The 22,759-nt window shown below is 38.1% G+C and overlaps 1 protein-coding gene across 1 annotated transcript; it reads left to right on the top strand.

The window, feature by feature from the left end:
* The first annotated feature begins 20,851 nt into the window (after positions 1-20,851).
* LOC139885936 (F-box/kelch-repeat protein At3g06240-like) lies at positions 20,852-21,664 on the top strand. Its single transcript, XM_071869687.1, has one exon. It carries the CDS (start codon positions 20,852-20,854, stop codon positions 21,662-21,664), a length of 813 nt encoding a protein of 270 aa, XP_071725788.1.
* The last annotated feature ends 1,095 nt before the right edge of the window (positions 21,665-22,759 follow it).

The following is a 22,759-nucleotide window of genomic DNA, read 5'->3' as shown; positions in this document are numbered from 1 at the left end:
ATACCCAGGTCTGACAACATCCAAACACCAACACCAACACCCAATCTTGATACCAATCTTGACTCTCAACCTCTAAATTCCGATACAAACCTTGATCCCGAATCACCAAACCCCGATCCCGAATCACCAAACATTGATCCCGAGTCATCAAACATTGAACCAACTGAAACCTCCTCAAATAATGGAAGTCAAGAAGAACAAGATGACTCAAACTCCGATGAAACCACAGAACGTTATGTCATACCTCAAAGAGTCAATAGAGGTGTCCCACCCAAAAGGTACTCCCCAGAAAAAGAACCGCAAAGATCTTTATATCCTATGGCTAATATAGCACAAGGAAATCTGTCAAAAGAAGCTCATCAGTTTAATTCCGCAATTTACTCTGAAAACATTCCAACTTCTGTTGAACAAGCTTTAAACTAAAAAAACTGGAAAGAAGCAATGAAAGTTGAAATGAAAGCCTTGAATGATAATGATACGTGGGAAAAATGTGTTGTGCCCCAGGGAAAAAAACCAGTGGGATGTCGATGGGTATTTACGATAAAACATAAACCAGATGGTACTATTGAAAGATATAAAGCTCGACTGGTTGCGAAAGGGTACACTCAAACATATGGAATCGATTATTCCGAAACTTTCTCACCAGTTGCAAAGATTGATACCATTAGAGTTCTCTTTTCTATCGCTGCAAATGAAGATTGGCCACTTCACCAATTTGATGTGAAGAATGCGTTTCTACATGGCGAATTAAAGGAAGAAGTCTATATGGAATCACCACCGGGATTCACTGACAACTTTAAAAACAGGGAAGTTTGTCGACTTAAAAAGACTTTATATGGGTTAAAACAATCCCCACGGGCTTGGTTTGGGAGATTTACTCTATTTATGAAAAAATATAAGTTCAAACAAAGTAACTCAGATCATACTCTCTTTTTTAAACGAAGAGGAAATTTAATTACATGCTTAATCATTTATGTTGATGATATGATAATAACAGGAAATGATAAAGAGGAAATTCCTAACTTAAAAATGAACTTATTTAAAGAATTTGAAATGAAATACTTGGGTAGACTTAAATATTTTTTGGGGATTGTTGTATTACGATCTCAACATGGAATATTTATCTGTCAAAAGAAGTATGTTCTTGATTTTCTTGCCGAAAAAGGTATGATTGATTGCAAACCAGCTGATACTCCAATGATTCCAAACCAAAAGTTATATATGGAAGATGAAGCTGATCTTGCTGATAAAGGCAATACCAAAGGATGGTGGGAAAACTCATCTATCTTGCTCATACTCGACCTGATATAGCACATACAGTTGAAGTTGTGAGTCAATTCATGCATCAACCACAGGTTCACCATATGGAAGCTGTAATGAGAATCATCAGATACTTGAAGAAGACAGTGGACCATGGAGTTGTTTTTAAAGGAAATGGACATCTAAAGACTCAAATATATACTGATGCGAGTTGGGCTGGAGAAAAAGGGGATAGAAAATCAACTCCGGGTTCTTCACACTTGTCGGAGGTAACTTAGTAGCATGGAAAAGTAAAAAACAAAAAGTTTTATCACTTTCAAGTGCTGAGTCAGAATTCAGAGGAATAGCAAAAGGGGTAGTCGAAGCACTATGGATCAAGAAATTACTAACAGAGATTGGTTTTCCTCCAAAGGAAGCTATTCAAATCTTCTGTGACAATGAAGCAACTATTGCCATCTCCAAAAATCCTGTTCAGCGTGACCGCACTAAACATGTGGAAATAGATCGACATTTTATCCGTGAAAAATTAGATGGCGAAATTATTTCTCTCCCATCCATCAGATCAGAAGACCAATTAGCTGATATACTTACCAAGTCCGTTAAAGGGAGATTGTTCAGTGAAGTTCTTAGCAAGTTGAATATTGGAAACTCCACTGCTCAACTTGAGGGGGAGTGTTAAAGTAGAGCAACATCAAAAGAGGCAACAAAGTCAAATAACTATATTTGGTTATTTGACTTATTGGGATCAGACTTTAGCTGCATCATTTTCCATTTTAACAAAGTCACAAGGGTCAACTAGCTTCCAAGATAACAGCTATAATTCTGCATATTTCCATATTTGTAGTGGGGGGTTCCAAAAGTATAATTGGAGCCTACCCTCTTTAGGAATTAGCTGTTATGTATTTTATGTATATAACACTTAGTAGCATGTAATCGAGAAACAAAAATTCAGCTTGTATAACAATTCAATTAGTCATACAAACGATCAATTTCTTATAAAGAATCAGTTAAAAAACGTTGCCCGATCCTGCCGACACCCACTTCGGCAACCTATCAATTCTCACGGTTAATGTGTATGATTGACACCAGTGTACACGTCTTGAGCATTAATTTGTACCTAACGTGGCTCGTGAACAAATTACATTAAACATCAAATACCATAATATGACAATCTTAGACTATTATCATGGAAAAATGTCATGAGTTTTTATACAATATGGATAAGTCATGTTTGGGAGATCGACATACCATCATTACGGAGTTAATTGCATCGACTCCCTCATAGAAGTTACACACTAGTTACCTTTGGATCCAGACGGTTACTAGGTGGAAGTTACTTGAATTCGTTTGTTGACGTTGACGGCAGTTATTTGAGAGTTGATGCATAACCAAAAGTCATGGAGTATAGACATAACTAATGTCTCTTTTTCAACCTCAGAAACCTCCGTATACGTGCATATACGTGGTCAATCATTATCCCACATGTACATTAATTAAATTAAATTAAATTGAAAGTGGGAATTAAGAAGCTGAATCGCTCGACGATTACCAAAAAATAAACAATTAACTCGATGATCGACGGTTTCCAAAAATATAAATAAATAAATAAACGGTTACCAAATCCAAATGAATTAATCACGTGAATTCATCAGTTATCCATATACCCATTATTATGGCGGGACATCCTTTTTATGAAAAACAAGTTGACAAGGTGCAAGTTGCATTAGAAGTTGTGGATTCAGATGTTGGTCATGAAACTGTTCAAGTAAATGGTGATGCAGTCGACGAGTTAACTGCCGAAGATGGTGTTGTAGGAGAGCAGACAAGAGGCATCGATGGGTCGGGCTTGAAGTTTGGATCTTCTGATGAAGATGCTTGTCCTAATTCATCGGTTCGGGCTCACGATAATGCGGATGCACCAAATCACAAATGCGGTTGTCTCTTCTCTTGAAGAGCATACCACTTCCATTCGAACGTTGGATCCCTGTGTAACGAATGGTAAGAACAAGGAGAAAAAGGAGAAGAAGGTTAAGGATTCGTATGTGCTTAGGGATGAAGAGGAAATGGACATGTTGAATGAAGATGGTAACAAGTTCGCGCTTCAGGAGGAAGACGATATTGGAGTTTCCGACAACAACGATACCGGGTTTGTTGAAGCTGATAGGAACCTTGGCTTTTTTGAAAGTCTTGAGAAGGAAGGCTCACTTCCTACTCCCGTGCCGGGTGTTAGGATTGGTAACGCTTCAACAAAGGTATCATCTTATGTGATTGAAAACCGGGGAGGCAAGAAATTTAATCGTTTGAAGGTTGATGGTGTAGTTGTTAAGCAGATCATAAAGACTCAGAAAAGTAAAGGTAAAACGGATGTCGGGTAGTTTTTGTTGGTGCATAATCCCGAGTTCTATTCTGTAATAGGTTCTATTCGTATTGTATTTACTATTTCAGTCGTGTATGAACATCGTCATTAATACTTTGTGTTTGAATTGCTTAGTATAATGTTGTGAAATGGTTAAGAGCAGTTGGTTGGCTGCTCAGACCATCGACCGATGGTAGAGACCATCGGTCGAGGGACTCTCACCATCGGCCGTAGGTCCCAGACCACCAGCCGATGGTCACTGCAATTATATATATATATATATATATATATATATATATATATATACGGGTTTTGTGGTTCATTGTTAGGTTACACACCACAAACCCTATTTCCGTCGTATTACTCTGTGTTTACAGTCCTAGACCAATCCCCAACCGAATACAAGGCTCTAGGCATCGATTTTATCAACATATTGTTGGTTAGATTGATCCCGATAGTTAAACAAGTATTCGATTCACCCTAGTTATTGATTTTCGCTCTCTATCTAGGTTATACATTTGATCTAAGGTCCTTAGTACATCTACAAAGTGGTATCAGAGCGTAGAGTTGCTGATTAAAACGTTTAGGAGTCGAATTCTTTGTTCTTATTTTAGGGTTTTTGGTCTAAACGGGTTTTCAATCAAAAGTTGAAATTTTTACGTTTAAATCTGGTGTTTTTGTGTTTATTTGTGTTCCAGAGTGCTTTTCTGAAGTTTCTATCGGTTTAGTTTAAGTCTAGAACGTCAAAATCGATCAAAATTGAAGTTTTTGTCGAAAACCCTAGCTTTTTCTGCCTAGATTTCGTAAGAACTACCCTCGATCGATCGTGTTAGACCATCGACCATTCGTCTCGACCCTCGACCGTAAGTCATACACAATCGACCGATCGTCTAGCAGTGAACCGGAGGACAGTCTTTCATAACTTAGAACCGTTTGTCCTAACCATCGGCCGTTCATCTTTTGACCATCGACCGATCGTCCTTGACCATCGACCGACAGAAGCTTCCATCGACCGAAGGTCTTTACTCTAAGTTTTGTTACTAAGTATTCACTATCGGCCGTTAGTCTTCGACCTCCGACCGATTGTCTGTGACCTCCGACCGATTGTCTTCGTCCATCGGCCGATCCTCTTTTGAGACAGAATCATTTAATTAATCATTAATTAACACTTAATCAGTTAAAATGTCAGACACAAATGAACAATTAACAAATGAGTACAATGCATTAGTTATTGCACCTGGTTTACAAAAACTGTTACTTAACGAAAGTGAAGCGGGATCAAACAATAAAGTACCTAGACTTGAGAATCTTAAAGACTTTTTGGACTGGAAAGTTAGGTTTGTTATTTATCTGAATGGTCAAGACTCTAGACTTTGGGAGTGTATTGAGAATCCTTATGTTTGGCCGTGTGGAACTGATGGGGAACCCAAAGAAACTCAACAGTTTGATCCTGCAGAGCGCGAACAGTATAATCTTGAGTGTAGATGTTATTCTCAGTTAACCCAAGCTTTGTCTAAGGAGATCTTTCAACAGTTTAAGAACCGCAATAAGACTTCCTATACTCTTTGGTTGGCTCTTCAATCTGCAACAGAGGGTACAGCCACGTATAGGGCAACAAAGGGTAAAGTTTTGAAGGATGAATGGAGGGTGTTTGCGGCTCTTCCATCAGAATCTCTAGGACAAACTTTAGAGAGATACAGGTTATTGGTTGCTGAGATGGCATATTATGGGATCGAGGTGCCTGATGATAAGGCAGTAATAGTTTTGACATTAGGTCTTCCTGAAAAGTGGGATTATGAGATTGAGAAAATTCAAAACAGATACATTGCTTCAGGTCGTCCTTTGACGTTGACAGCTTTCACTTCTAAGTTGATGGAGAAGGACATTCAGGTTGAAGCCAAAAGGAAGAGACTTGGTACTGTAGCTGAAAATGCTTCATCTTTAGCCTCATCTTCAGGTCATGCTCCATTGCAGACAGCTTACATAGCAGCAAATGCTTCTCAAATGTCTGCACCACAGTCTCAGTCTGGCTACTTTAATGCCAAATCACAAAACTCAACAATTAAGATGATTGAGGCTTCTCCAACTCAGTAGACTCAGACTCAGACTCAGACTCAGACTCCAGTGTTTCAAACTGATAATATCAAGAAAAGGTCTATTGAGTCTATTCAGGAAGATATGGCTTTGGCAGCTATCGTTGTTAACTCATACAACGATATGATCAGCGGACAAGTGCTTAATAGTTATCTTGAAAACGAAGACTATGATCAGAATGATGAGGATGAGCTTGAGAGGATGGACATTCTTTACTGCATGGGTAGCATTGTGCGACGTGCAAGGAAGTACTTGAAGAGAACAGATCAAAGATCTTTGAGTCTAAATCGCGACTCCAAGTTTGGTTTTGACATGTCGAAGGTTAGATGTTACAATTATGATGAACTTGGTCACTTTAAGAAAACGTGTACGAGACCACCCAAGCCTGGTTATCATGATCCTTTTCTCAGTACAACCATTTCAGTCACTCCACAACATGTGATTGTTGAGAAAGAATCATCGAGTACTGCTCAATCTAAGGCTTTAACGACAACATATGTTGATGAAGTATGTGACTGGTCCATTCCAGTAGATGCTCAGAGAGCTAATGTAGTGTTTGTGGGAAAGAGTGCAGCAGAAATTGAAGAAGAAAGAATAGTTAGGAGAAATGCAGGTTGTAAGGGTAAGGATAATCCAAATTGCACATGCTATGTGTGCAAGTGTGATGCTAGGTTGAAGAGAGCAGAGGAACTTATGAAATGGTGCTTCAGAAAGAGAGTTAAGGAACAGCTGTATGATAAGTTTCACAAAGCCAAAGACTTATCAGACATTGAGTTTACTACTGATTCATCTGATGAAGAAGCAGGTATGAGTTGTCATGAAGGAACTTGGTTTAGAAAAGAGTTGGGACACTTGCTCAAGAGTGATCTTAAGAGTGGTGATGAGAAGATTGAAACGGTTCAGAGTCCAGTTTGTTCAGATAAAAGTGAGGGTAAAGAAGGTTATGATGCAGATTACTCGGATAGCACGAGCTCAGAGTCCGAATCAGAATCAGATACAGATTCTCAAGTTGGAGGAAATGACTATGCATTCATGGCTAACACCTCCGGTAACGATAACGTATGTAATGACTCAGTTTCTAATTGTTCTAATTGCATTGGTTATGAACAGGAAATTGAGAGGCTTGAATGTATTATCTCTAAGCTAAATGAGATATCTGTTACATGTGAGACCTGCCCTAAGCTTAGAATTGACCTTAAGAACCTAAGTTTAGAGAATCAGACAAATAAAAAGAACTATGAGGATGCCCTTTTCTACTCAAACAAACAGAAAGATTATGTTGAAGTGATTAAGTCTTTAGAAAATCAGGTAGGTCACATGAAATCAACTATTATAGATGATGAAAAAGTGATTACGATGTATTTGGGACAGATAGAAACTCTTAAGGCAGAAAAGGATTCCTTTAAGTTGAAATATGAGTCTGAGAAAGCTAGGATAGATAACTGGCAGAGGATGTCTTATGTGACTCAGACTTTTAATCATCCTAAGAGGGAGGGTTTAGGTTATTCTGAGGTTGCTCCACCATTGATGGGTGAGTATGTTAATAAGCCTGTAGAAAAGAGTAAGGATCCGGTTGTGGAACCACTCTATGGTAAACCAAAGGATACCCCAGTTGTGAGTTCTAGTAAGGTAGTTGAGTCTAAGAACCCTCTAGAAGTTGTATATGAGACTGAGTCCGATACTGATATCGACACTGAGAAAGAAAGCAAACCTTTTGTCCCAGTAACTAAGCCGGTTACAATTCTTAAGAATCCTAAACACAGTGGAAATAGGAGTGAGAGTCATAAGACTCCGACAAAGAGTGTAGAAAAGCCAAAACAAAATAAAAAGAAGACTACTTTGTCCACTCTTATTAAGTTTGTTAAAGAAAGTAGTTCTGGAAAATCGCATGTTAGTGATCCTAAGGTAGAACAATCACCAAAAGGTGAAATTTCTAATTCTGGTAATATGCCCAAGTATGTTCCGCCTAGTCGTCGTCAAACTGTTAAGCAACAAGTCATGACACCCTCTACGACTAGACAACATACTGAACCGCCTAGGAGACAGTTTTCACTAATTAGACATAGATTGTTTAATTCTAATGAATTTAATAATGTTAACTGTTTCAATTGTGGAAGGTTGGGACACATGGCTGTGAATTGTGGACCCATTCGACAGACACCCCGAAGGAAGATTGATCTCAGTCCAAATCGTTCTTTTAATAGAAGATCATCTTCACCTGTGTTTAAATCTTCTTTGAAAACAAATGAATCAAAGGTTTTTCAAACTAATGATTATTACAGGAAACCATTGCCTAAAAATACAGTTTGGAAACCTAAATCGGATGTAAAGGGTGTTCAAAGTCCCGAGGGTCCTTCCGGATCTAAAGGACAATGGGTGGAATTGCCAGTTGTTGGCGTTGATGGGAAACCCACTGCCATTAGGGCATGGGTGGCCCTTTCTAACTAATCCTCTTACTTTAATGTACAGGTTGCCTACAATCCACGCTGCAGTACTTGGATTATTGATAGTGGGGCGTCCAGGCACATGACAGGGAACTTGTCCTTACTTTCTAATGTGAAAACAGTGGATGGAGGACAAGTTTCTTTTGCTGGTAGTGAAGGAGGATTTATTACTGCTCAAGGTGTTATTGCTAATGAGAATGTCAGCTTTGATAAAGTTAATTATGTGGAGCAGGCTTTCAGTTTCACAAGTTGCTGATAAGAAATATACGGTTGCTTTTGATGATAAGTTATGTTATATTTTAAAGAAAGAATTTGTTATTCCGGAAGACATGATTCCGATGACTACTCCAAGGTGCAAGGATCTCTATATCCTTGATATGCGAAAGGCTCATGTTAAAGCAGCTACAGGCCATCAGGCCTTCGTTTCTAAGGCTACTGAACAGAATTCTATTATCTGGCACAAGCGTATGGGTCATCTGAGTCTAAGGAAGATGAATAATCTAGTCCACAATGGATTAGTTAATGGTGTGAATGTTAAGAGTTTTCATATTCCTGAAGTATGTCTTCCGTGTAAACAGGGGAAACAAACGAAGAAGTCACATACTACCAAAAAGCATCATTCTGTTAATATTCCTTTGGAGTTGTTATACATGGATCTCTTTGGTCCAGTCAATTGTAAAACTCTCACTGGAGAATCTTATTGCTTGGTAGTTACAGATGAATATTCCCGTTTCTCATGGGTTGGAATGTTGAAGCACAAGTCGGATACTTTTGAGCATATTAAAGTGTTGATTCTAAAGCTCGAAAGTTTGTATAAGTTGAAGGTAAGAAAGATTCGTACTGACAATGGTACGGAGTTTAAGAACAATCAGATGCTGCAGTTCTGCAATGAGAAGGGATACAACAACAGTTCAGTCCTGCTTATACACCACAGTCAAATGGTGTTGCTGAAAGAAAGAATAGGACGTTAATTGAAACCGCAAGAACGATGCTAGCTGATTCATGTCTTCCAATTGTCTTATGGGGTGAAGCCGTGAGTACAGCGTGTTATGTGATGAACAGAGTTCTAGTGGTGAAGTGACATGGTAAAACGTGTTATGAACTGTTGCACAAGAGAAAGCCTAACATTAAACATTTTGAACCCTTTGGTGCTCCTTGTACTATTCTGGTACGTGATGCTGGAGGAAAATTTAATTCAAAGGTTATTTCTGGTATCTTCTTGGGATATGGGAATCCAAACAAAAGGGTGTATAACAATGAGACAAGGTGTGTGGAAGAACGTTATGAGATTGATATTCAGCGCAATGCTCCGCCTCGTGTTAGTAAAGGATATGCATGGCAGTTTGAGTATGACAAGTTATTTGATTCCTTCAATCTTCCACCAGATGTTACAGAGGAAGAACTTCTAACTCAGATATTGTTTGATTCTTGAAACTCTTCTGAGAATGTTATCACTATTCCAGCGCAGGTTCAGAATCCGGTTTCTAGCTTGCAACCAAGTCCACAGAGTGTTAGAGGTAACCTTGATTCAAATGAGGACGGGGTAGTTGATACAGATGAAGATAGTGAGTTAGAAGATGATGAGGAAGTTAATCAAACACGACTGACAGAGGAACATCTTAATCCCCTATATAACCAACCACCAACTGTGACAGTTCCTGATCAGATAACTGAAGCGGGAGGTGTACGTAGATCTAATCGTGTTATTCTACCACCTAAGCGTCTTGCAGATTATTATGTGGATACTAGGGGAATTCCTCATGTCAGTCTTCCTCAATCTACGACAAATGATGCATCAACGTCTGAAGTTCCAACTACATCTGAGGTTCTCGTGGTTACTGAAAGTACAACAGCAGCAGAAGATGTTCAGACAGAAAGTGCGAATGTGGTGACAGCTTTTTATTCCTCGTTGAACAAGACACGGAGAGTATTTGTTCATGCTCACTCGTGCTATGTGTGTCAAATTGAACCTAAAGATGCTTATGAGGCATTGAAGTATGATGTGTGGGTAAGTGCTATGCAAGAGGAGCTGTTATAATTTAAACATTTAAAGGTTTGGAAGTTAGTCAATCCACCGCATGGTTGTGTACCCTATGGTCTTCGTTGGGTTTTGAAGAACAAGAAAGATGAACAGGGTATAGTTATTCGAAATAAAGCTAGATTGGTGGTTAAGGGATATCAACAGATCCCTGAAATTGACTATGATGAGGTTTTTGCTCTAGTTGCGAGACTGGAGGCAATCAGGATTTTCTTGTCTTTTGCATCCTATATGGGTTTCAAAGTCTATCAAATGGATGTGAAAAGTGCGTTCTTATATGGAGAGATCAATGAGAGAGTGTTTGTTGAACAACCACCTGGTTTTGAAGATCCGCATTTCCCAGAAAAGGTTTATTGACTAGAAAAGGCACTGTATGGTCTTCACCAAGCTCCTAGAGCATGGTATGCAACGTTGTCCAACTACATGCTAGAGAATGGTTTTCGGAGAGGTGTCATTGATCAGACACTTTTCATCAAAAAGAAGGGACAACACCTTATGTTAGTGCAAGTTTATGTTGATGATATTATCTTTGGGTCAACAGTTCAGAGTATGGTTAATGAATTTGAGAAGGTTATGCAACGGAAGTTTAAAATGAGTTCCATGGGAACTATAAAGTTTTTCTTAGGTTTGCAGGTAGCTCAAACGGATAAAGGCATCTTCTTGCATTAGACTAAGTACGTTGCTGATATCCTAAAGCGCTTTCAAGCAGATACGGAGAGACCAGCAAAGACTCCATTGTCGGCTAATCATGGGATCTCACCCGATTGTGAGGGTGCTCTAGTGGATCCTACTTTGTACAGGGCGATCATAGGTTCACTAATGTACCTTACAGCTTCTCGACCAGATATTATGTTTGCGGTTTGCATGTGTGCTCGTTATCAGGCGAATCCTAATGTTCATCATATGTTCGTGGTTAAGAAGATTCTGAGGTATCTGAAAGATACCCCCAGCTTAGGGTTATGGTATCCGTGTGAGGATGGTTTTGATCTCACTGCGTATAGTGATTCAGACTATGGAGGTTGTAAGAAAGATTTCAAGTCAACATCAGGGGGTTGTCAATTTCTTGGTAGCAAACTAGTTACCTGGCAGTGTAAGAAGCAGACAATAGTGGCTCAGTCCACTTGTGAAGCAGAATATATTGTCGCGGCCAGCTGTACATAACAGGTTATCTGGATTCAACAGCAACTACGTGACTACGGTTTGCAAATTTCTAACACTCCTATTTATGTTGATAATACTGCTGCCATAGCTGTCACTAAAAATCCCGTAAATCATTCTAAAACGAAACATATAGGGATTAAATACCATTTCATTAGAGACTGTTATGAGAAAACGTTAACAGATGTAGTGCAAATAGACACTACAGCCCAGAGGGCTGATCTCTTCACAAAAGCTTTTGATAAACCACGCTTTGAATTTCTGTTAAAAGAGATAGGTATTAAATTGCTTACAGATATGGTTCCTGAAACTGAGGTTCCTGACACAGAGGAATCTAAGCCTGAGACTGAGTTGTGAATAGTTTGAAACTGCTTGTAGAGTATGTGTAGTTATGCATGGTAGTTTGTAGGTCATTTGCATGTTTACTTGTAATTTGCATGATAGATTAGTTTTTCCTGATATTTCTGCATGTTTGCTTATGTTTATAAATAGTTTTATGCTTTTGTACATAGAAAATCAAAACAGAAAAACCAGAAAAACAAATAAAAATTGAAAAATGGAAAATCCATAAAAATTAAAAAGCTTGAAAATGAGTTGCTTATTCTATCTGTGGGGAAATGATTGCAATACTGAACTGACATGTAAGTTGTGAAAAACAAGTAATACAGGATGATTGATAATGTGTTAGTAGAATTTATTGGCCTAATTCTAGATAGAGATGATCACACTAACACAGCATAAATATCATGATGAGGAAATCATGGAAAGATTTACAGCGGTTGAGGGTAGTCACCTACTTATCACTGAATATGTCAGAAACTCAACAGACGGTTGAGGTCTCCCCTACAACGATTTATACTCGGTAGCAAAAGGATAATTTTGTGAGTCCCCAAGGTGAGCATACTTTGTCTAGGATGCATACTTGTTTCTATTTACCTTTATTACTTGGATCGAAATCCAACAACATACATATCGGGTACCCAAAGGGAGGTGTTTTCTCTAAAAGGGTTGAGAAGTGCAGTCTTGTATCACAGACACGGAATGATTTGTATATTGCAACGTCATCGGGTTATAGATTTCAACATCAGAAGAATGGTTTTCCGTGCAGTTATTACGAATGTCAAAGACAGTGGTGCATCATTATCATGTATAGATGTTTTTATTTATTTATTTTGTTTGTTTTATTTATATGTGCTGTAAATTTAGCATGGAGAAAAGGCAACATTAAAAAAAAAAAAAAAATTTGCAGTTTAATGTTTTGTTTATGTTTGTTTATTTAAAGTTGAGAATAACATGATGCACCACCTAACTGCAAGAGAATCATGGATTAAGAATTGAACAAAGCTTCAGAGATTCCTCGGTTATCTAAGTCTGAGACAACATATTCCAATCGGAGACGTATTTGATCGATTTAGTTATCTACATCCGAGGGGGAGAATTTATCAGATCATCAGATATAGAGAACTTAAATCATTCAGTTCACATTTCAATTAATGAACTTTACATCTTTTGTCTGTGGTATGGGATTGTGCCTATTGACCTGGATAGAGGGAATATCTTCTGGAAGGCATCTTAGCGTTCCATCACTCAAATATATATATCACTTCCATCCATCCAACATCATACATCATTCTATTTCCGTTTAAGTATGGGGTTTATAGCGGCCGGTATGCGTCCTTAACAGAGTATGTAATAAATTTGAGATTAACAATGTTATCTGAAACGAAAAGTATAAGTTTAAGGTAGAAGCCCATGGCTGACAGGGTTGCTAGAAACATCGTGAGATGGTTCTGTTCAATAGGATCGAAAGTACATTGATGTGATAAGAGGACTGCGTCAACAGGTTTGTGCTCAATTGTTCTACCTGAGAAATCGTGCGATCTCAAATGAGGACTGACTTTGTGATCAAAATCTGGCATTGAAAATTTTTAAAGTAATTAATATAACGTGATCATCAAAGTCTAGGGTGAAAGTTGATAATTGTTTAGTGATATATTTGAAAGTTGTTCTGTATATGCGTTATCAAATAAGTTTGTGAATGAACTGTGGAATAACATGTCAATATAGTTCAGTTCTGATCCCCGAATCAAAAAGATTAAATCAATTTGATATGTCAACTCACAAAAAGATGTGTTATACTCCTTGAAGTGTAATTCATGATAAGCAGTTTTACTTGTTCCTATGCTGATAACATCATGCATCTGTTAATGTTAATGTTTAATGAAACTGATGTTAGAAGTTAATTCACTACAGATATAAAAGGTTAAATGTTACTGATTACGTCTGTTATAATATTGCTAATCATGACACACTAGATCTTGTACATTTATTTGCTTTGTGTATTTGCATGAGCATGCATATCTGAGATAGTTTGTATTCATATGTTAGTTGCATGTGCATTTCTGTTTCATCTTTTAAGGTTAACAACTCAGTTCTCGGAAAGGTTTCCTGTGAAAGGAACCCTATATTTCTCATTAATTTGAAAATAAGTTGTTTAGAGCTTAAAGGAACAAAGCGTGTTTGATTATTACTGTGGAGATCAGTCCCAGGGGGAGTAAATGTGAGAAAAGAGGTAAAGTTTGAATTTGAAAAGTGTTAAGTTTTAAAGTTTTTCAAAAGCCTAGACCACCGGTCGATTGTAATTACCTCCGGCCGATGGACAAAGACACTCGACCGAGTGTCAAGACCATCGGGCCAAAGGATTAGACCATCGGCCGATGGTCACTGACAGGGTATAAAAGGACCCTGAGTTAAACGGGTCAGTCACTTTGTGCACTTGTGATCGATTTTACCCTAATTTTCAAGTTGAGAGGAAAAGAGTTTTTGTCCGTGTGAATTGTGCATCTTTTTATCGTGATTCTAGCGCCACAAACGAGGTAATCTAACTCGATTTTGTTTAGTTTAATTCTTTAATATTGTGTTCGAAGTTTGATTTTTAAATCGATTGATTTTTGCTCGTTATCTGATCAAATTGTTGATATATATGTGTTAATCGGCCCCTTTAGCAACTATTGTGACCAGAAATCAAACCAGAAACAACAGATTGATCGATTTGAATTTTTAATGAAATAGATCTGATGAACTACCTCCGGCCGATGGTCTCTGACCATCGACCGATGGTGTCTTACACTCGGCCGGATGACCCTTCACTCGGCCGTAGGTCCCAAATTGATCAGTTTGTAGATGTGCTCTAGACCAACTGCCGTAGGTCTAGACCATCGGTCCGATGGTCTAGGCCATCGATCGATGGTCATTTAATTGAGCCGATGGTAGATTTTTAAATTGAATTTAAATGAATTTTTGGTCTTTGGTAATTTCTGTTATGCCTATCTAATGCTAGTGCTTGTAGTCTGTATTAGAATGTTAGGTGGTTCCTTTGTTGGGCAATGGATGTTTAACATTGACCGTAGGAGAATTCTAGCTAGAGGACGACCCATCTTAGTGGAACAAAAGGTCATTGCTACTCGACAGACCTATAGTCCTTGGGAACAGATTGGGTGTCAAGCCTTTTTAGACATCGGGGATTACTTCTGTCCTGAATTACTGTGGGAATTCTATGCCAATGTTGCCTTAGAGGATAGTAAGAAGAAATTTGTGCACTCAGGCCTATTTAACCAACAATATAAGTGGACTTTGGAGGAATTCTCAAATCTGTTGAATGTTCCTCACACTGGGGTTAAGATACTGTATCCTAGCAAAGATCTGAGGAAGATTCCCAATAGATTCAAACTATCTGACATAATAGCAAGGCTATGCAAGCCAGAGAAAGTAGTTAATGCTGGCAGGGTTGAGGTTAGAGATGGTGATATCTTACAACAACATGAGATACACTTGAGAATCATCAAAAGGAATGTGACCTTTAGGAAAGAAGGAGATAATCTGTTGTCTGGTACTGAAGCCTTATTTTTGTATTGTCTATTAGAGGGTATTCAAGTAAACGTGGGTCACTTTCTCATTCCAGTAATGAAAGATTTTCTTGAGACGGAAGAACCATTTCTGTACGCAGCTTTATTGTATAACTTGTTTCAGAAACTTGGTGTGATTCAACATGAGGAAAAGCTAGTGCTAGAGGATCCCATTATGGGATGAATGATTCTAATTTTATGATTCTGTGTTTATTTTGATATTCTGTATTTTCAGAATGATATGTAATTTGATAATGCTAGCCTGTTAGCATTGATACACTATTTTATGTCTGTAATAATCTTACGTCAGACATGTAATCGTGTAATTGTGATCTTAATATGTTATTCTTACTAATGTAACATATTCTGTGATAATCAATCAGTGATAGCTAATCAATCATGTATATAATGCTGATCTGAAATTGTGTTTGCAGTTATTGTTAATCATGTCAGGTGCTCAGATGGATCAAGAACAGGTAGTTCACAGTTCTAAAACTGAATCATCGGGAGGACCAAGTTCTGTTAATCTTCCAGGATTGAAAGCGTGCAGTGGTTCCAACTTGACTGCTTGTCTATGTGATAAGGGTCCCAATGCTGGCAAGTACAAAGAAGTAATCGAATTCTTAAAACGTTCAAGGATTTTTGCTGCTGTATCCATGCCGTGCACTGCTTACTATTCTCATCAGAGAGAGTTCTGGAAGAATGCAAAAATTGAGACTGTTGATAATAGACAAGTGATAGTGAGTTCTGTGTGTGATCAAGAGATTAAGATTTCTGAAGACACGATTCGCAATACGTTTTTATTTGAGGATGCTGAGGACATGCCCAAGAAGCTGTCCAAGACAAAGATTACTGGATGTATGTTGAGATGTAAGTATGCGGGTGACATTACTCGAGCTACAATCAAGAGAAGTGGATTCACTCCACCGTATAGATATTTGTCGTTGGTTGTGGTTAAGTGTTTGAGTCCGTTACAAGTCGGGTTTGATGAATTAAGTGTAATCTATCAGGGAATGTTTGCCGCATTGATTCTAAAAGCTGATTTTAATTTCTTGGGAGTTATATTCGATCTGCTGGTGGAGAATGTGACAAGTCAACAGTATTTGATTTATCCGAGGTTTCTACAGATAATGATCAATAGTCAAACTATGGATCTGCCTAGGTTGAAGAAAGATATCATTGAGTTGAAACATATGACTGATCTTACATTCAACCGATTGAATCAGAAGAAAAGCGCTAGTGATGGCAAGCTGGTGTGTTATCTTGCTCGAGAGGATTATCAGTGTCCACCGGGAAAGAAGTGGAGAAACGAAAACAGTTTATCCGATCGAGAGCTTAATTTTGAGGTAGCTAACAGTGATGAAGAAGTTGATCAACCCGTGAATACTCAAGCTGCAGGTGGTTCAGGTGCTGGAGGTTTAGTTGATGAGATTGGTGATATTAATACTAATGTTGGTGAAGAAGCTCCGAGAGGTGAAAGAAGAAGATTGGTAAAAGATGAGGGTTCACAAGTTTCTACAAATTTGAGACCACATAAGAGGTTTAGATTTGTTTTAAAGAATCAGAGTAGATCTGCTACTGGTGCTACTCAGGGAGCTCAGCCCTCTCAGACTCAAGGACAACAACAACCGATACAACAAACCCAATCGACTCATCAATCACCACCCATAGCTCAACAAGTGTCACAGAAGACAGTTTCTACTCCAACTCCTGGTGCTACACCACATATAGGGGTAGAAGGAGGTGTTAGCTCATCGACTCTTCAAAATTTGAATGATTTATATGTACAAGCGATGGCTGATAACTTGAGATTGAGAAAGGAGATGGATGAGAAGGTTGAGAATTTGAAGGAAGAGAACCGTGTGAAGTCCGAGGATGTTACTAGGTTAAGTATGCAAGTTGAGTTGCTTCAGAAGAAGGTTGGTGATCAGTCGTTGTTATTGACTTGTTATTGACTGATGAGAAAAGAGAGGCTTCCCAAGCTAGAAAGTTGGCTGAATCTGCTCTAGCTAAAGTTACTGCGTGGGAAGAGAAGTTTGATTTGATTGAATTGCCTGAGGATGTGACTGATAACTGAATAGTGGAGGCTCCTGGTTCCTCCAAAGCTACAGCACTGTCAGTAATTCCTCTTAAAATTGATTATAGTTTTAGTGATTTCTTTTCTAAATAGGATGAGCTCAAGCATTCTGTTGTTTATGATGATTTAGAAGAGGGAGAGATCCCTCACAACTTCACTAGAGCTGAGCTGGACGAGCTGGTGCGTCTAGAGCAAGAAGAAGCTAAATCTGCTAATGCATAGTCCGATGATCCTCCTTCAGAGGATGATTCTTTTGGCCCTGAGATTACTGAAGATCTCAATGATAAGGATGTTGATGATTTAGTTGAAGATGTTACACATGAATATTTTCCTACGTATAGAAATGATAAGAATGAAGATCTTCCTGGTTTTGATGAGCTGTTTAAGACTGATGATGAGATTTTGAATAGAAAGTGTAAAGAAAAGGAAAGAACTGAAGTTTTGCCTGAAGGTTTTCTGCCAGTTAAGTATAATGATGAAGCTGTGGAGAAGTTAGAAGCTGATTGGCGTGATATTTGGAGAATAAGAAAGTACTGTGAGAAACCGAGGCTTGAGCCAAAGTATTTAAAGATGATTAATTTGAGAAAAGGTGCGAAGGGAAGGATTCTTGCCTGGGCTTACATTGAAGAATTTAACATGTTTGCAATAAAGAGAGAGTTTGGTGTTGATTATATCAAGCATGGTCATAAATTCAAGTCACTACCGTATTTTGAGCTAATGCAGATTACCAGGTTAAGAATGTTATATTGTGGAATGGACGATCTATCTTCATTGTTGGTTAAGAAGATTCGAATAACGTTTAATTCGAAGAATTGGGAAGGTTTTAGACCGCAGTTTCCTAGGATCAGTTACAAAGTTGACCCTAGAACTGGTGAATCTCGAAGGATTGTGAAGTATAAGCGGGCAAAGACTATGAAGAAGGTACCATTAAGGAAGTTGCCGCAGAATTCGAGTCAGAGGTTCAGATGGTGGTTTTATGATGATCGTTCTGAAGAAGCTGTGATTGTTTTGGATAAGTTGAAGGAAAATGATATTGAGTGCATTCATGTGTTGGATCCAATTTGGTTAAGAAACTGTATCGAGGCTGATATTTTTACGTTGTACTAAAACCGTATGCTCTATCGTCGAGAGAACAGGGTGCAGGCTGAACAGTATGTGAAAGTAGCTAAGTTGTGCTACCTGAACAACATGGTAATCGATCCGTACGAATGAAGTGAATGACGACTGAAGACTTTTGAAATAGAACTAGGTCTTAGGGGGAGTTTGTTGGTGCATAATCCCGAGTTCTATTTTGTAATAGGTTCTATTCGTATTGTATTTACTATTTCAGTCGTGTATGAACATCGTCATTAATACTTTGTGTTTGAATTGCTTAGTATAATGTCGTGAAATGGTTAAGAGCAGTTGGTTGGCTGCTCAGACCATCGACCGATGGTAGAGACCATCTGTCGAGGGACTCTCACCATCGGCCGTAGGTCCCAGACCACCAGCCGATGGTCACTGCAATTATATATATATATATACGGGTTTTGTGGTTCATTGTTAGGTTACACACCACAAACCCTATTGCCGTCGTATTACTCTGTGTTTACAGTCCCAGACCAATCTCCAACCGAATACAAGGCTCTAGGCATCGATTTTATCAACATATTGTTGGTTAGATTGATCTCGATAGTTAAACAAGTATTCGATTCACCCTAGTTATTGATTTCCGCTCTCTATCTAGGTTATACGTTTGATCTAAGGTCCTTAGTACATCTACAGTTACTGTGGTTTTGGTTTGTTTCTATGTTAGTAGATTTTGGTTAGATTTGGATATTGTATTGGTTGTGCTTTTGTTTGTGTCCTGTGGGCGTTTTAGTGTTACGGTTGCTCAAGGCTCGAGCTTGGTTAGTTTAGACTCTTTGTTTAGTTTTAGGTAACGTTTTCTGCTCCCGAGCCTTGACTTGCGTTTGGATCAATTGTATTTCTTGTTCGTCTTTTTCATCGATTGATGAAAAGCCTTGGTTATGTGTTATCGTTATTTTTGCAAAAAAAAAATAAAAATAAAAAATACCCATATCGGTTATTCACGCATACGAATTAATTCATTGTTACGCAAGTGGGTGACTCACCTTTGACATTTTGATAGAATATGGAATGTAATATGAGGCTATCATGCCATTAATCAGCTCTCTGTTTTTCTTTAGTTTGAAACATATGATATGGTAAAATTACAATATTTATGAGTAAACAATATTATGAATGGTCATACATACGAAGAAAAGCAACAGAAGCTTCCTAACACATGTTAGCACATGAACTGTTTTCATATGAATTATGACGCATATTATAATATAAACTTAATATACGAGTCATGTGACTTATCTTTTGATTGACGATGGAACACGATGCTTGTTGTTGCGCGTCCCACGGATGACGCCAAATGATCAAGCCAAAAACTGACATGAGTGCATCTTGTGGGAGAACCGCCTCTTTACACTCCGGGTGGCCGTGTTAACCCGTCGAGATAGTTCTCATCGAGAGTGGTAAAGAGGGCGGTTTGGTGGTGGTAGACTTTTGCCGAGCCTCCATGAATATTGATGAGAGGAGAAGGAGTTTCTGCATCTCAAGTCTTATGTTTTGTATGTGTAGAATGAATGAATGTCTCCTGGAATCCTCCTAGTCTTCATTATATAGTAAGGAGTGGGTCAAGCCCATTAGGAGTAGTCCACTAAAAGGTGCCCACTAATATTGGTCCATTAAGATAGCATATTAAGAATCTTAATGACTTGTGGGTATTAATAGTCCATAATAATAGCCACGCCATCAAAGTGTGAAATGGAAGTGTTTTGTATGAAATATGTCTAAAAATAACAGAAACGGGTAGTATATATAGAGAAAAATGATATTATTTTTTGAAAAAAAAAACTATCCGTTGGTTCAACGGTCAAAATGACCATCCAATCACCAGCTGCCACGTGGACATTACGCCTGCACCCACCACCCTGAAGCACCGATCACGCCGGAGATCAAAACCGGCCACCACGCCTATTGTGGCGCGGTGGGGATGATCACATATTGGAAAAAACATACTCCGTTGTTTGGAAGACAAGATCGACTGGAAAATAGGTAACGTACTTCTGCCTTTTGTGAATAAGTATAAGCCGCATCTCATTCATTTGCTTCTACATATTAATTAAACTAGGTTTTGGAATTTTGATGATGCTATTAGATTCGTCGGTACTATATGATCATGTTATCTAAGTTAGTATATTTATTTATTTATATATACGTTTTTGTATATACACCGCGCTGTAGTCATTTCTTCATTAGGTTAGATTAGCTAATATCTATTTCAATATTTCATGTTTTAGGGTGTAACGATGGCAGTGCTGTTGCAAGCTGACATCTAAGAGCAAATATTGATTAAATTAGATGTTGAGGATCTCATCAGATGTAAGAGTGTATGTAAATCATGGTATTCTTTGATCTCGGGCAACCGTTTTATTAAAAATCATCTCAACTATAGTTACAACAATGATCATCATCACTGATAATGAAAAGATTGAAATTTTACATCGTAGGGTCGTTATGACTGATTTACCCGTCACACAAATTCAATTCGGATCAAGTTATTGGTTTTTTAGTTCTTCCAATAGTTGCTATCTTGTTGGATCTTCGAATGGTTTGATATGCTTCGCGATTGACAATAGTCATTTGCTGTTAGCCAATCCTTTAACTAGACAAGTAAAGAAACTTAAAAATCGCCCCCAATGTCCTAATCGCGATACCAATGTATATTGTTATTATGCGGAAAATTCCTTATGTTGGGGTTTTGGCTACGATTCTGTTATGGATGACTATATGGTTATGGTCGGGTTTATAATGAAAAGTGAGTATGTGACGTGTTTTCACGTTCTAAGTTTGAAATCCAATGTTTGGAAACTTGTTGGGCAAGTGAAGTATAGTCATTTTAGTATCACCGGTGTGTTATGTAACGGGGCGCTTCACTGGTTAATGGTGGACGTAAATGAGAATAAGGTTATTCTTTCTATTGATTTATCGGAAAATAAATTTAAAGAAATCCCACAACCTGATGATGTGATGTATCAATCTTTTATTGGTCGCTCTGCACGTCCAATGTTGGGAACTATAGAAGAATGTCTATGCATATTTGATCGGGAATGGCTTCCACAAAACTTATGGAAAATGAATGATTATAATGTAATGCGTTCTTGGGAAATGGTAGGACATGATGATTGGGAGAATAAGAATGATGTTGTACACTTTTTGCAAGAACCGGATCATAGAATTCCTTATGACAAGTTGGGTCATGAGTGCATAAGTTGAGGACGATAGAGATTATTGGCGCACATGTGTTTGTGCAGAGCCTTGTATCTCCCAATGTTTACGATCATGGCAAACATAAGAGGAAGATTCAGTCAGTTAATAGGGAAAAAGGTGCTAAGTGTTAACAATTGATATGCGGAAATATTTGATCGTTATTGTAACTGATTGAATATTACAGAATTGATTATGAACAAGAATGAAATAAACTTTTAGGGTTACATTTTGACTTAGTTTTGTTGGTTAATACAAAGATATGGCTCATCTATTTATATTAAAAGAGTCTTAATAGCTACTTCTATTATTAGAATGAAGTCATCTATAAAACAAATACTAAAAAGACAACTTTCTTTATTGAGCTTTACTTGGACAGTTCATATCCGTTGATGCATATTACTTTAACCATCTTGTGATATCACTTTGCTTTGTATCCTTGTGGTCTTAGATTCTTGTGGTCTTGCCACAACCCATACATGGTTATGATGAAGGGAACTTTCTTCATCCACAATCAAATTACCTTAGTAATATTCCCTTTACTTTGTCTTCATTCTTTTATTTATTTTCTAACACTCCCCCTCAAATTGAATAGTGGGATTTTCACAATTCAACTTGCCCAATGCGTCGTTGAGGAGTCTTCCGTTGACTAGCCAAACACGAGCTAGTCGTCATTATTGTTCGGGCGATTTCCGACATGAACCTCTTTGTTTTTCCTCGATCTTCAATATCCGGATATGAACGTAGTTCATTCTTGAACCTTGTTTGGTTCGTCCGAAGTTTTCATCTTCCCGACATGGACCCAGTCCAAATTGGACCTTCATTGGTTCGCCAAGGAGTATTCAATTTTTAGACATGAACCCAGTCCAACTTAGACCTATACTGGTTCGCCTAGGAATATTCGGATTCCAAACATGAACCCAGTTCATTCATTATTGAACCTTGTTTGGTTCGCTTGGAATAAATTGTTTAAGTTTCTCGAATTGAACCTTTTTGATTCGCCGAAATAAATCATGTTCTTGAGTTATCCAACTTGAACCCAGTTCGACTTGAACCTTGTTTGGTTCGCCCGACATGAATCCAGTTTCATCTTGAACCTTGTTT

Source organism: Rutidosis leptorrhynchoides, chromosome 1 (genome assembly GCF_046630445.1).
Source record: "Rutidosis leptorrhynchoides isolate AG116_Rl617_1_P2 chromosome 1, CSIRO_AGI_Rlap_v1, whole genome shotgun sequence".
Taxonomy (NCBI): Eukaryota; Viridiplantae; Streptophyta; class Magnoliopsida; order Asterales; family Asteraceae; genus Rutidosis; species Rutidosis leptorrhynchoides.
The sequence above is the reverse complement of the archived record's forward strand: the minus strand, read 5'-3'. Positions and strand labels throughout refer to the sequence as shown.